The sequence below is a fragment of the Sinohyriopsis cumingii genome, chromosome 16 (genome assembly GCF_028554795.1).
Source record: "Sinohyriopsis cumingii isolate HCF-2022 chromosome 16, ASM2855479v2, whole genome shotgun sequence".
NCBI lineage: Eukaryota > Metazoa > Mollusca > Bivalvia > Unionida > Unionidae > Sinohyriopsis > Sinohyriopsis cumingii.
The window spans coordinates 26,310,638-26,325,298 of record NC_142976.1 but is presented as its reverse complement, the minus strand read 5'-3'; the positions used below and the strand labels follow the sequence as shown (position 1 = coordinate 26,325,298).

Sequence of the window (14,661 nt, the reverse complement as noted above, 5' to 3'; positions counted from 1 at the left end):
CTATAGTACATGTATAGTTGATGCAAATCAACACATGAAAATCAAGAAGCAAATTATATCAACGGAAAGAAAAAATGTAGCATAGGCAGAAACTTGTTCTAAATAAAAGGTTGCCCACCAGAAAACTAAACGAAAAATCCGGTTGCCGAGCAATAAACTATGGTAGTCCAAGTAATAAAGTTTCGAGAAATTCCAAAATGACAAAATGGTACATATGCAAAGTTTAGGTGAATCTAAAAGCTGGACAAGACCATACTCCACTTAATGTTGTTAGTCATCATTATTACTTTTTCTTCAACAGATAAAATGTTATCAAGTTGTTTATTGATTAGATCCTCATTTCTCATGCATGTATAACATTTGCACTGGTATCGCACTGATAGTGGCCTTAACCAGTCTTACTCATTCTCAACTTTTTTCCCCCCTTATGCATGCTGGAGAAAATACTGTACGTTTGTTTATCGCAATTTGCAGATATTCCACAAGTGATATAAAACATAGTATTTAACTCACAATATAAACAGTCACAAAAATGATTAAACTTAAGCGATATTGGTAAGTTTTACAAACTAAAATGTTTAAACTGGTTTCTGTAGAAACCCGTTTTTTTTCCCTCTGGGTTATGAGCAAGTACATGTGTGCTAGATTTGACAAACATAGTTAATTTAATGAAGTTTTTCAGCATGCTTTGCATTGCTTACAAAAACAGAATGTAAGATAAGATTGTAAGTTAGGACTTTACATGACCAGCCTGGCAGGGTCTAAGACATATGAAGTGCCACTTCCTAATGAGTTATAGAAAGAAAAGAAAATAACTGCTGCATTTAGTGACAATGTTGTTAGAGGATAAAAACATTAAAAAGAATAATGTACACTTTGAAGAATTTATTTTTGAGTCAACATACAGAAATCTTGATTATGAATACAAGGAACCACCCAATGAACAATATCTTACACTGAAAATTATAGAGCTTGATTTCTGGTGATAGAAATGAAGAAGAATGAGGCATTTTTTAAGAAGAGAACATTACATACATGACAAAGCTATAAATGACAATGATATCAAAAACCTGATGAAAACTTTGACACTGAAGATATTGAAGATGGAACTGAACTTGAATATGATGATTTACAAGATTAGATGAATGAATTAGAAAATAATTTATCAGTTGTCATAGAAACAGTAAACAAAGAAAGGCAATTAGAAATGCACAAGAAACATGTCTTGCTGCTGATGGTTGTTTTCCTATGCATATTTTTGTGGCAACTGATCTGTCTTGAACTTGTAGAATGCAAATTTTCTTGCAAATACAACTCTGACATGTGAAAAATATCCTGAAATATGTAAATTTTGAAAACTTATTTAGGAATGAACCCCAAATTTATTTTATGCAAGTGCAACACCCTGATTTATTTTACAATTTGTTTGCTATCCAAAGCATGCTGAATAACTTCAACGAAATTATCATTATGCTCATTGCATCTAGTACACTTGTACTTGCTAAAACCAACTGGAAAAAAAAACAAACAGCTTCCTGCAGAAACCAATATAAATAATGTAGTGTATAAAGCTGACCCGAGTTTAATATTTTTTTCATAAACATTAATAGTGTCAGTTATTTCTGTGAATCTTTTTTTTATATCATTTCTGGAATATCTGCAAATCACAATCAACAACAGAAAAATTACAGTATGCATTTACCAGAAAAAGAAAACTTAATGGGATAACAAGTCAAAGCATGTGAACATTCAACCACAAGCATACATCCAATTAATAAACAACTTAAGATAAAATTATCTATTGCAGAAAAAAAGAACAATAACATTAAAGGAAGTATGTATTTGCTCAGTCTTTGAATTTTCCTTAGTTTTGCAACAGTATGTTTTATAAATTCGAGAATGTCTTTCACCTTCATTTTCATTGAAAAGAATAATGGGATAGTACATCTTATTACAAATATTGCACCCCACATGAAGAAATTGGCTTTTCATACCTAAATGAAGTTTAACAATAGAAAAATGTTTATATACTTCAACAGGGTAATGAATATGTTTTATAGCAGAACCAGAAATGTAGTCTGAAAAACATATTTAAGTCATCTTTCCAAAACATTTTTGGACAAAGGTTTGTTGATGCTGTCTGCCACTGAGTGTGACCGGAGTAAAACCAAAAACATTTTCTGTTAGGCAGAATAGCATGATACATTTAGCTCTATGAATAGATATTTTCAGCTCCAAAGCAATCAGGTGTGGAGTGAATTATCAAATTTAGTTTTCACAAATGTCAACAGACATCAATAACATTATAACCAAAGAATTTCATCCTTTAACAACTGCTTGGTCTAGTGGTAAGCAAGGCGACCTATCATGTTGTGGGACTAGGTTCAAATCCATCAATGTACTCTATTTTTCCTTTAAACAAATGATTTTTATCTACTTTTTACCTTGAAATAGCTAGCCAATATATTTGAACATAAATATAAATATTTCCAAGTGAATAATGGATATATTTCATATTACGATTGAAAATTCAAGTAAACACTCATGACAATATTTAGATTTCACCCACTTGATGAAATAGAATGTTACCGTCACAGTAAAGGCAAATATCATCCATGTCTTCTGCAATACAATTTACATACCTGAGTTATGTTTCTTGTTTTTCATGCTATCGATTAATCTCATCCTCTTTGCTTTTGAAATACCACTTGGCACTGCCTGGCCTTGGCCTGAAGTGGAAGCACTTTTCTTGACTTTCTTTACTGAGAAATTATTTAAATTTACACTCCCCTCCTTTGCTGCTGTGCTATCAGACTTTAACTTTGGGCTATATTTAGAAACATCTTCTATTGTTGTATCCACTTCAACCAGGGAATACAATACATCATCATCATCAGTGTCCGAGTCCGTTACAATGAATACTTCCTCCTGTTTTTCCTTTTTCCTCTTCTTACTCTTTATTTCATGACTATCTTGTGATTTTCTACCTTTGGCTTTTGGTACTGATGAAACTTTTCCTACCTTCTTTTCAGAAGTGGTCTTCTCATCAGGAGACAAACCCATCTGTGTTAAGCCAGGCAAACCACTGAATTTTTCAACTGAGATTTTGAGTATTTTTTCTCCCAAAATGGGAGACCTGGATTTATTTACATTTATAGCTTTGGGAGTGAGCTTTAGTTTTTTATGTGTGTTTTTGGCACTGGAAGTCACCTCTTTCTTCTCTTTATTATTTTTATTTGATATTGAAATGTTTTCAGGAAGACTTTTCTTCTCCAAAGAGTCAGATTTTGGAGTCGACGGTGAAGATTTAATAACTGATTCTTTATTCTTCTTGTCACTCACTTTTTGTACTTTTAAAACTTTCTTCTCTTTACTAGGTGTAATGTTTTTACTATCATCTTTTCTAATTAAAAAGGACACTTCTCCATTTACATGTACTTGTTCACCACCATGAACCTGCTGGACAGTTGCTATCTTGTTAGATTTCCCTGGACTGTATTTTGTTTTTTTGACCTTATTTGATACAAGTACCTTATTTTTAATTCCTCTAGACTTAGGTGATTCTATTTCATCATGTTTCCTCTTCTTTCTTGGTTTATCCTTTGTTCCTAATTTCAAAACTGTCTTTAATGTGGGTGAGCATTTCTCCGACTTCTTTTTCTTTCCTGATGAATGCCCTTCTTTCACTGCAGACTCTTTATTTGTGGCTCGATTTTTGTTTTTGCTTGAATGTGTTGCCACAAGATGAATTTCTTGTTTGTGTGCTGTTGAAACTTTACTTGTCTTGCTCCTTCCAGGCTTTTTGGCTTTTGTTTTCAATACAACTCTGACCTTCCCCATTTTACTTTTCTTTATCAGTTTTTTGGCATGTTCATGAGCCCTGGATTTGAGATTGTTCTCAAATTCTTGAATGACCTTTTCGCAGTCCCAAAGATTTGATATCGGTTCCCATGTGTCCCATTCAGGAGTAAACCCCTTCCATCTGACCAGATACTCTGTGCATGAGTCACTTGTTATCCGCTTGTCCAGAAGCTTTTCAACCTAAAGTGAATAACAGAATTTGGGTTAAGTGAGATATCAAAACACAGATGCATAATCATGAAATTTTCATAGCAAAGTCATTTCAAATGCACAAAAATGTGCTGTGAGATGTTCACTTTCAAAATGTAATAGTGTGCCAAATACCATATATACTCATATACAAGACAACTCCAACTGCAAAATGCACAGACATATCTAGATCTTTGGGTTTTTTTTGCAGTCTGACTAAACTTAGAAGCAAGTACATATGGTAAAGTATCTAAAAGTTTACAAATACTATTTTCTTTTCTTATACCTAAAGTTTCTATTTTATTTCAATGATTCCTATCAGAGCCTTACCATTTGGTAAAACCATGAGTGTGCAAAGACAGATTTTTCAACGCTGTCTGACATTTCAAAGAAACACATGCACACACACACAGGAAATACACACACACACACACACACACATATATATATATATATATATATATATATATATATATATATATATATATATATATATATATATATATATAATGTGACTTAATCTGATACAAAGAATACAATACCCATCAGTACATGTATTTTGAGTCATTGATCGGAGTGGATATACTTTTAGCTCTTAAAGCCCAAAATGCAGTGCTTGCATCACTTGTAAATGGTTGCACACAGTATACCTTCAACAATAGGCTGAAGTGGGCCTGAGATCACTTCCCTGACTGAATAAAAGTCAAATGACAGACAAGTTTGCAAAAAACCTGGGTTGGTATTGATGCTTTCTGAAACAAATTTTCCCTGTGCTGCAATTGCATATGTTATGAAGTCAACTGTTTCAAGATTTCTATAATTTATCTTATAATTTTAAATAAATTCAAATTTAGATAAAAGGTTAGGAGTTTAATTGAGGCAGGATGATTTTATGTCACTTGTCATACAGGAGAAAATGATCATAGTAAATGCCATGGGAACTAATCTTGTCAAGGTAGATACAGTAATAGCCATGGGCAACTAATCTTGCCAAGGTAGATACATTTTCTCCTTGGAGTTAGTGACCTTGATTTTTGTAGTGTTTATTTTAAATAAAAACTTTTCTAAAAGTGAGGTCTGTAAGGCTCACTAGGTCACATTTATTGGGTCATTCTCACTCTCAGGAGCCCTGCTTACTATTTCATCATTTTGTATGAACTTAAAATTTGCTATACAAAATCACACTTATAAACAATAACATTAAATTCCTCTGATTATCTCATACTAGTATTTTTCACCGATACCAAAATTGCAGTTGAATGCAACAAGAAAAGTAAAACATATACAACTTTCAAATTTTTTTAACACAATTTACATGCGCTGAACATTGTTCACAACGGTGAACCAATCTTTCTACTTGAGCATTCACAGCAAACAAGACAAAAACTCCTAACATATCAGTGTGCTAACTTCAAAACCATAGTAATACAATCTTCAAGTTTCAGTTGAATACAGCCACTGATGTAGAAGATATGACTTTCATTAGTTTCAAAAACTTTAACGCTAAATTTTCATATACCATAATTCTTAAGCTGGCAAGACATGTAATACATCAGAGCCTAGATGTCATGGCATAAACATTAACAAGGTAAACATTACGACTTTCTCAAACTTTATGTCAATACTTTTATCAGGTACCAAAGTAATAACTCAATTACCATTAAGTTGTCAATGATTCCACTACATTTGTTTACTGTGGTCTCTAAATACATACTGTAGCACTTGCAGACCAAAAGCTATTATTATCTACACTTATGTCACATTTTATGAAGGATAGTTGGCAATACCATTAGCAGTATTACCATTCAACACATCCAATTAGCCACCATCAGTTGTTATTACAAGGCTTTACCTGTCAGCCAAGAGCCAGGTGATTTACCTGGCTACTTTTACTTTATACCTGACTACTTTAAAAAAATAACCTGTATCCCCATTGGCAACTCACCCCCAACTTTAAATCTAATGGAAGGCCCTGAATTACCTTCACTGAGTTTAAGATCATGCTGCATTTGTATTGAAGTCACTTCCAATGGCCAGAGTGACCATTACTCCATATTTCTAACTCACAAGGTCAACGCTTTCACCCACAAAATCTCACCATATAATTTCATATAGACCTTTTAAAAAATTTAATGAGACGAAGGTTCAAGAGGAATCAAAGTATGTTCCATGGGATATTATTAAATGTTTGATGTCAATGATGCTTTAGATTCTTGGTAGTCACTCATTATAAATGTCATTGATAGGCACACTCCTTTGGAAAAGTTAAATGTGTTATTCAATTAACCTGAATTAAACCATAAATCATATAAGCAATAAAAAAATATGATCAGTATAAGGCACCAGGAAACACCGACCAATACAACAAGTGACAAATGAAGGGCTACACTGACCAATACAACAAGCGACAAATGAAGCTGTAAGGCTCTTGAGGTTGTCATAAGTCTCTTTACGAACAACTAATTGATAAATCAAAACAGAAACCAGGAAACATTTGAATTTTTTAAAATATTTTTAGAACTTGGAGCTGGTTATGACCATTCTCATTCAGTCTAATAACTGTTGTAAGATGGTACATCAATAAAAATGATGATATTACCAATAAGTTCAAAACATTTTTGTTACTGTTGCTGGTAACACTGAAGAACCAACTAATCCGTAAAGTCATGAGGAACTTTTTACACCTTTGTAATGAAAAAGATTCCTGACTACTTTCTATGAAATACCTGCATAAAGGATATATAAAATGTCTCTGAGTATTCATGTGAGTGTGTGCGTGAAAACGTTTTCAATCATGCATGTTGGTGTACACAATACTGTGTGCTGAACCCATACTCGGTTGCTCTTGTGTACACCAATCCATAATATAAAAATTTGTATGATATTTGTCTCCCAGCTGTATTTTATATATTTGCCTGTACATATGTAGATAATTGCGGGCCATAAGGGAGATTAAGTTTGTACTCATTGTGTCACCCTCATAAAAAAAAGACTTTATTATTATTATTATTAAAAGTTTAATAAGTATTATTGCAATATAATACAAGTACCACTCTTTATTCAGCAATGATAAATGCTTACTGTCACCTTACTTATAAGATATCAGCTGTAGAAAGACTACAGTTTGACACTTTCAAATCTAGGCACTCATTTTGCTCATCCCCTTTTTTTTTTTAAATTAACACGAAACCCACTCATAAAACAAAACAATGGAGGTCATTCTAAGTAATTTTCTGATGAACCAGTACACACACTTTGTAAGTGAAAAAGTTTGCTCTTTGATCTTATAATGTCGCACTCTTAAAATGTACATGTACATTTCTTTATCTTATTCTCATTTGTTTGTGCAGTTATGTCTCTTATAATTCTCCTATTTGTCTTTTTTTTTTAAATAAATTGTTTCATTTGTTCTTAAGTATAATCTCAATTCTCCTATTTGTTTGGACATTTCTTTTTTTTAAATTTGTATTAATAAAGGATGACTGAACTAATATCATTACTAGAAGTCCAAGTTAAAATAATTCAGGAAAAAAAAATCAATTTTCTGGGATTTTGAGTATCTTACATTGTGTTTTTCCTAAAAGTAAATGTGCATACAAGGCCCCCTGCCTCACTTTCCACAATAAACAATGTTTGTCATCAACATTCTTAAAACAACACGATTAGTTGTCTCAAGATGTGCATCTTTCTCTAAACAAGAAACACTAGTTTATACAAGTAAAGATGACTTTTCACAAAGAATGATACATTTTTAGTAATCAAGCTCTTAGAAGACCATAAAATGGCTTTACAAATTTATTTTCTTTAATGGAATTGATAGAAGATTCGTTTTCCACGACAATGAATATTCTAGCAGTTCAGGCTTGTTTTACTGATGAAGCATCTATTCAATTTTGATCAGCAACTATGCTCTGTTGTAAAAACAGCATCAATGGCAATTTTTCTTAAAGAATCAAATCATTAATCAGATTAGTAGTAGATTTTGTTCAATTCAAGAAATTATGCTTCATAAAAGATCATTTTTAAAAAAGCTATTAGGTATAATTTTGATCAGAAAGTTGTAGGTTAAAAAGGGTTGTATGTTGATTCCAATAGTTCATTAATGGATACATGTACTGGACTACACTTTAAAAGACTACCGTTTTGGCACCAATAACATCACACATAGTCGGGATACTGCATTTAAACAACTCCAAATTCATAGTATGTAAAAGTTCCAGGTAAATAAAAAATGCTATGCTGGCTCTACTGAGTGATGAAATGTACAGTCCAAGAAGTCCAGGTTGTATTGACACTTTCAGTAACCTAGTCATCTCCCTCTACTATTAGGTATTTACTACATCTGATAGTTAATTAAGCTGCTGGACAAGAAGATAACTGTTGTAGTCACCGATGAATCTGTTTTTGCCAAGTGTTTTAGTGTTTTGTATTTAGTTATGTTAACCATGATGCAGTGGTGAGTGATTTCTTACCCCTATCACAGTATACAATTACTATGGGAGAAAGGACTGGGCAAATACATACATATACAGCAACACAAGAAAGAAAATCTCTCAATCTCTCTCTCTCTCTCTCTCTCTCACACACACACACACATACACAAAAACTTGGCACTATTTAGAAAATTACTAGACCAAAACTGGAGAACCATCAGAATCATAACACATAATTTTATACAACTATTGTAACTCACAACATTAATTTCTTTTTGTACATAAATAAACAATCCAACAAAAATTAATACAAATTAAAATACATAAAATAGCCATTCATAACAAACACAATATATCATGATTAAAACAACAATATAGCATGCACATGTAATACACACAGGGCATTAGATTTATCCTTGGCCAAGATCACTAAAATTTAGGGACCATCATACAGAAACCAACAGCAAGACCTAGTGTCTGAGGAGGGAAGTATGTCTCATAAAGAAATATACTGGGAAGGAAAACAAAAGAACCATCTCCAGGGACCTTGTGAAAACATTCCAAAGTAAAAGAACAATTTGCAAACAGCAAATAGCAGCCCTATAACAAAAATAATACTTTTTTCTTACTAATTCTTTTTTATTTGTTACAGAAAAACAAATACCTACACTATCAGAGATACAGAAACATACAAAAACCTTTCCAAGTTTGGGATAGCTGTATGGGGGGGGGGCACACTTCAAAGACCCATAGTTTAAACATAGCTAAAGGATGGAGAAGTGCCCCCAAATAAAACAATATACAATTTACTGTTTGTAAAAGATCTTTGATAGATGGTCTAGTTGTTGTGGAATGTGATCAGTGGATTATAGATCAGTATGACTAAAATATGCAATAAAAAATGTAATGCAACAGAAATAAAATAAGCAATGGAAAAATGGAATGTAATGAAAATAAAATAAGCAATGGAAATTATTTATTTTATTTGTACATGATTTGTTTAATTAAGAAAGATTAACAGAAGGATTTCATCATCAGATGCATATTCCAAGCATTTTGCATTATATGGTACAAAATCATAAATGAAGGTTCATAACTGACTCACTGAATTATAATGCTACTTTCAACCTGCAGTTTACAGTAAATCAGTGTTTTAATATCTTGTGTTCATTTTTTTTTAATTTTAGTGTTGTTATTGTTATTTATTTGCCAAGAAAGTGTGTGTTCACTATTTTATTATTTCCAAATTATCTTCTACATTTTTCAAACATTTCACTTGCATGCATCTGCACATTTTATACACATACCCCTTGTTATATGATTGTATCCATGGTGCCTAACAATTATCCATCAATTACTTTAGTGGGCATTTATTGAGGGTGTTTAATTGGAAAGTTTGCCCATGGTGAGAAATAAAATTTCATTCACTTCATTCTGTGCTGCAATCAGTGAATGTCGACCAGTGGCAATACCTACTGTAAATACTACTATGGTTACCTCCATACACTAAAGAGTTCAGAAAAGGCAGATAATGAGGTTATTGAAGACGGCTATATAAACTATTCCACTCCGCCTTTGAATATGCAGCAAAAAAAGTCAGACACTTAATTTCTTTACAATTCACTTTCCTAGACCTGTATCAAAGCATGATGTACATGTTGCAGAGTAGCATGTGCATATTTTACAAAAACTGAATAAAAAGCTGTACGAATTTTTTTTAATGCATTAATATTTAGGCCATAAAATTTCATTTTCAGTTTAGCTGTTCACATACTGCTTCTGCCATAAGTTTATTCCATATTTTATGATAGTGCATTCAATCATTATAAACTATACTATCAAGACAAGTTCCTGGTGTCATAAGACAAATTCCAAGTGTCATTTTGCGAACAATAGCCCAAATAGCAATAAAATCAAAACACCATTTTGTCACTAACCTGTTTTACACATTAAAAAGGTATAAACAGTGGAATGATAATTACCACTAGTCCAGCTGGAATAGTAGCATGTGTTTTGTAGTACTCATAAATACATGAAACTTTAACACAAGTACCATGAACTAGTACAGATGATAATTAACACTAGTCCAATCGGAATAGTAGCATGTGTTTTGTAGTGCTCATAAATACATGAAACTTTAACACAAGTACCATGAACTATAGTCTGATAATACAAACCCATTTGTTTGTACCCCCCTACCAATTTAAATAATGGAAACATTTAATGTGATAAAAAGTGCAAGGAACTTAGTCAATTCATTCATTGATTTATAGTTTCTGACCTGACTCTGAGTAGAGTCATCTTATGCGTTTCATGCTTAACGGAAGTTTTCAGTGCAATAGACGGACATGCTCGGATCCATTTCCAGTTTCTGGACAAGTCCATTTTCAGCAAAGGGGTGTATCACGACTACAGATGTGCATACATAAGTCGTCTGCTTCCGATATTTACATTGTTGAATCAAGCAAAGGAAAATGACAACTACGCTTTTCATGTGGATTTAACAAGCGGTTTAATTTCTATGTTCATGTATGCAGAGGGATATAATTCCAAACTCTCAATGTTATGTAATTTACACAATTATTCAGCATTGCCGAACAGGATGAATTACATCATTATCTTGTCTGATGGAAATAAGCTAGCCTATAGTGTACGCAATATGGCGCCGTGTTAGTATGGAAAGTCCGTTAAGCATGAAATGATGCAGGGGATGCCAGCATTAGTGCCATTCTGGTCACAGTCAGGTTAAAAATTATAAATCAATGATTCAAATGACTTAGTTCTGTGCACTTTTTATCACATTAAACGTTCTCGTTTTTCAAATCGGTAGGGGGTACAAACAAACGGGTTTGTATGATCAAACTATAGTACATATGATAATGAACACTAGTCCAGTTGGAATAGGATGTGTTTTGCAGTGCTCATAAATACATGATACTTTAACACAAGTACCATGAACTAGTACAGATGATAATTAACACTAGTCCAGTTGGAATAGTAAGCATGTGTTTTGTAGTGATCATAAATACTTGATACTTTAACACAAGTACCATCAACTTGTACAGATGACAGTCATTGTTATGGCCACATTAGATATCAGATCGGCACCATTTTCATTAAGAACAAACCAGACATCATAAGAAATTTTCAAAGTTAAAACCTCATGCCGATATGCCTATCCATTCAAGAGCAGTAACCATGACAAGAATTTCAAAATGACCACTGTGGTGGCTATATTGGACATCAGATGGCATCAATTTCATTCAGAACCAACTAGACACTGCTGAAACCAAGTAACAACTTTCCATTTATAAGAAGTAGCGATACAATTTTCAGCATGTCGGCTGTTGTGGCCATATTGGCTGTCCAACCTGCACAATTTTCATTTAAGACTAAGTAAACCACAGGATGAATGCGCGTGTTTTATGGCTATCATCCAAATAGTTTCAGAGAAGTAGCTAACAGATGGACAGATGACTGACAACAAACCATCCCATATGGTTTATGACCAGTAGCACTAAAAACAGAATAACAAGTGAGACTTCTAAAAATTATGTAGAAAAGAATGTGATTCTATCTGACCCCCCCCCACCCAATATTTGTACGAAGTCATTTTAGGCTTGTAGCAACAAGATTATCATGGCAAGCTTTTGTAAATTGGTGTTGTACACAAGATTAATCCAATACAAAGTAATATGACTTTGTGGCCAATTAAGCACAAAAAACATGAACACAGAGGTTTATCTATTAATTTAGCACGTGGACAGATGGATGAACACATGCATAGGAATCACACAGAGAACTAAGATGAACGTCTGCACACTGCAGATTTGACAAAAATGGCAAATTTTGATCCTAAAAATTTCACATGTATGTGTAATAAAGAAGACAGTTATAACGATGTTATCCACATTTTACATATATCTGCATGTTCAAGAACACTTATCTACACCTATAGAGACTTAATGACCTATACGTACATGATGTACAACTCTAGTTATTGCAGATGATGTGCATCTCAAGTTATTGTGTGGAGACAAGATTGGTCAGCCAGATGGACAGACATCATAACATAATATGATCTGCGGTATAGCTAGTGTATAAAAATCAAACTGAACAAATCTAGTCATCCATTTGTAGCCTTCTAAGGTTCCAACTACCTTGTTAAAAATGTATCACTCTTTGTGAGAATTCTTCTTTTGTCATGAAAAACAATGGTCATTTAAAGAAAGATAACAATTTTGAGGCAAACTTGAAAGACATTTTCTCAATGACAAGACATGGCTGGTCAGGAAAAACATTGTTTGGTGGGAGGCAATTCATGCAAAAGACTATTGTGATTAACAGACACAAATTTTGAGACAATCTTTTATGTCATTTTCTCACTGACAAATAAGAAATGGTTTGTCAGGAACTGTTCATTGTGGAAGGTGGTGGTGGTGGGATGTTCATGCAAAATAACTTTTAAAAGAGACTGTAGTTCCAAAGCATTTTTTTCAAAAGAAATTTATAAGCAAAAATTCTTTACTAAGTGTATGAGCAGAATAAGATTGAAAAATTAAGAAATATGCAGAAACAACTGAAAATAAACAAGAGGATAAAGAAATGAACAAAAGTGAAAAATGATAAAAGATGAAAACTTATTCCATTTTTTGTTTATTTTTACAAAGTGACACTTTTTTTGCCTATGGACATAAGAATCTAGTGAAAACAGGGGGTAATATTTACAGCTGTTTGATATAAATTATAAATTGATGGCTGTTACTTTTGATAAATGATTTAATATTTTCATCAGAGCAATAAAGCAATTCTTTTCAAGCATGTCACCTTATCTGCACATTATCAACTTTCAATATGGCTGACAATCCACTAATTAGAGTCCCGAGACAAAAAAAACAGTCTTCATTTTATTTAATATGACATATCTGGTGTTTATTTTATCATCCTCTTTCTTTGTACACAAAACTATTTAAAATAACGTGTGTGAATATGTTCTAGATAGTATTAGTTTATCATCAGTAAACAGGCAAGAAAAAATACTTAGATTTAGTTCAGACATATATATATATATATATATATATATATATATATATATATATATATATATATATATATATATATATACATATATATATATATATATATACACACACATACACACACACACAACCTAAATAACTTGTGCCCTGATAATTAGATATCCCATTTTTTTTTAAACTAGAAAATAACAAACAAATTTACCCCTATTTGTTGAATGCAAAGAAAATCATGACTAAAATTGGTAACCAAAACCTTGATATATCACTCATTTATCATTGAGAACAGTAGAAAGTACCTGGAAATTTGAATTAGCATTAAGAAATTCTCAACTTTTAATAAGAAGTCATATATTTTGTTCAATTTTCTTTTAAATTAATATTCTTAGTAAACAATTAATAACAATATTCAAAATTTTTTCAATGAAAATATCACTAACACATACAAAATAAATACAAATGAAAAAAGTTTTGTCACTAATACCTACCAAATAAATACAAATGAAATAAGTCAAGTGAAATTCATGTTTAAGTTCTCTTTTAGTTCAGTTTAAATGTATCTTCATGAATGCAAAGTGCCCTCTTTAATTCATGTGTGAAAAATGTCAATCTACCATAACAGCTATGTCAGTGAGAACCTAATTAAGTACTCATTGTGTTTTTATATCCGACTTGCAGAAGTATTTTTTATATTGTTGCACTCATTTAAAAGCAGACATGTTTTATATTATCATGTTAATTTGCATCAAATCAAATAAAGGGGTGGAATAAAAGAAAAGCTAAAAAGCATGCAAATCCTATCTGCATAAGAACTAGCTGACCCAGTCGTGTGTCAGGTCCCATTTAAATTGATCAATTAAATATTACTGTGTACATAATATTAAACTACAAATGTGATCAAAGACAGCAAGGCAAACAAGTGAAATGAGTCTTTGGTGAAATAAAAAGAATTTTTCACAGATATGGTTTAATGTGATGAAATGAGTTTCAGAGATTTTAGTTAAAATTCCTGAGTCAACACTTAGAGATCTCCTCAATAATGAGAAGGAGTTTGAGTATTACTTGCAATGACATTATGGTATATATATATTTCGCTAACAGAACAGTTATGACAAAAATCGATTCAATGTTGATGGCTGTTT

At 32.2% G+C, this 14,661-nt stretch overlaps 1 protein-coding gene across 2 annotated transcripts in view; it reads right to left on the bottom strand.

Moving 5' to 3' along the window:
* Window positions 1-14,661, bottom strand: part of LOC149780108 (uncharacterized) — a 37,049-nt gene that overhangs the window by 19,488 nt on the left and 2,900 nt on the right. For both annotated transcript variants that reach the window (XM_089936870.1, XM_089936871.1), the window contains exon 2: window positions 2,643-4,041. In XM_089936870.1, coding sequence (XP_089792996.1) covers window positions 2,643-4,041 — 1,399 coding nt within the window. The remainder of the gene's footprint in view (window positions 1-2,642; window positions 4,042-14,661) is intronic.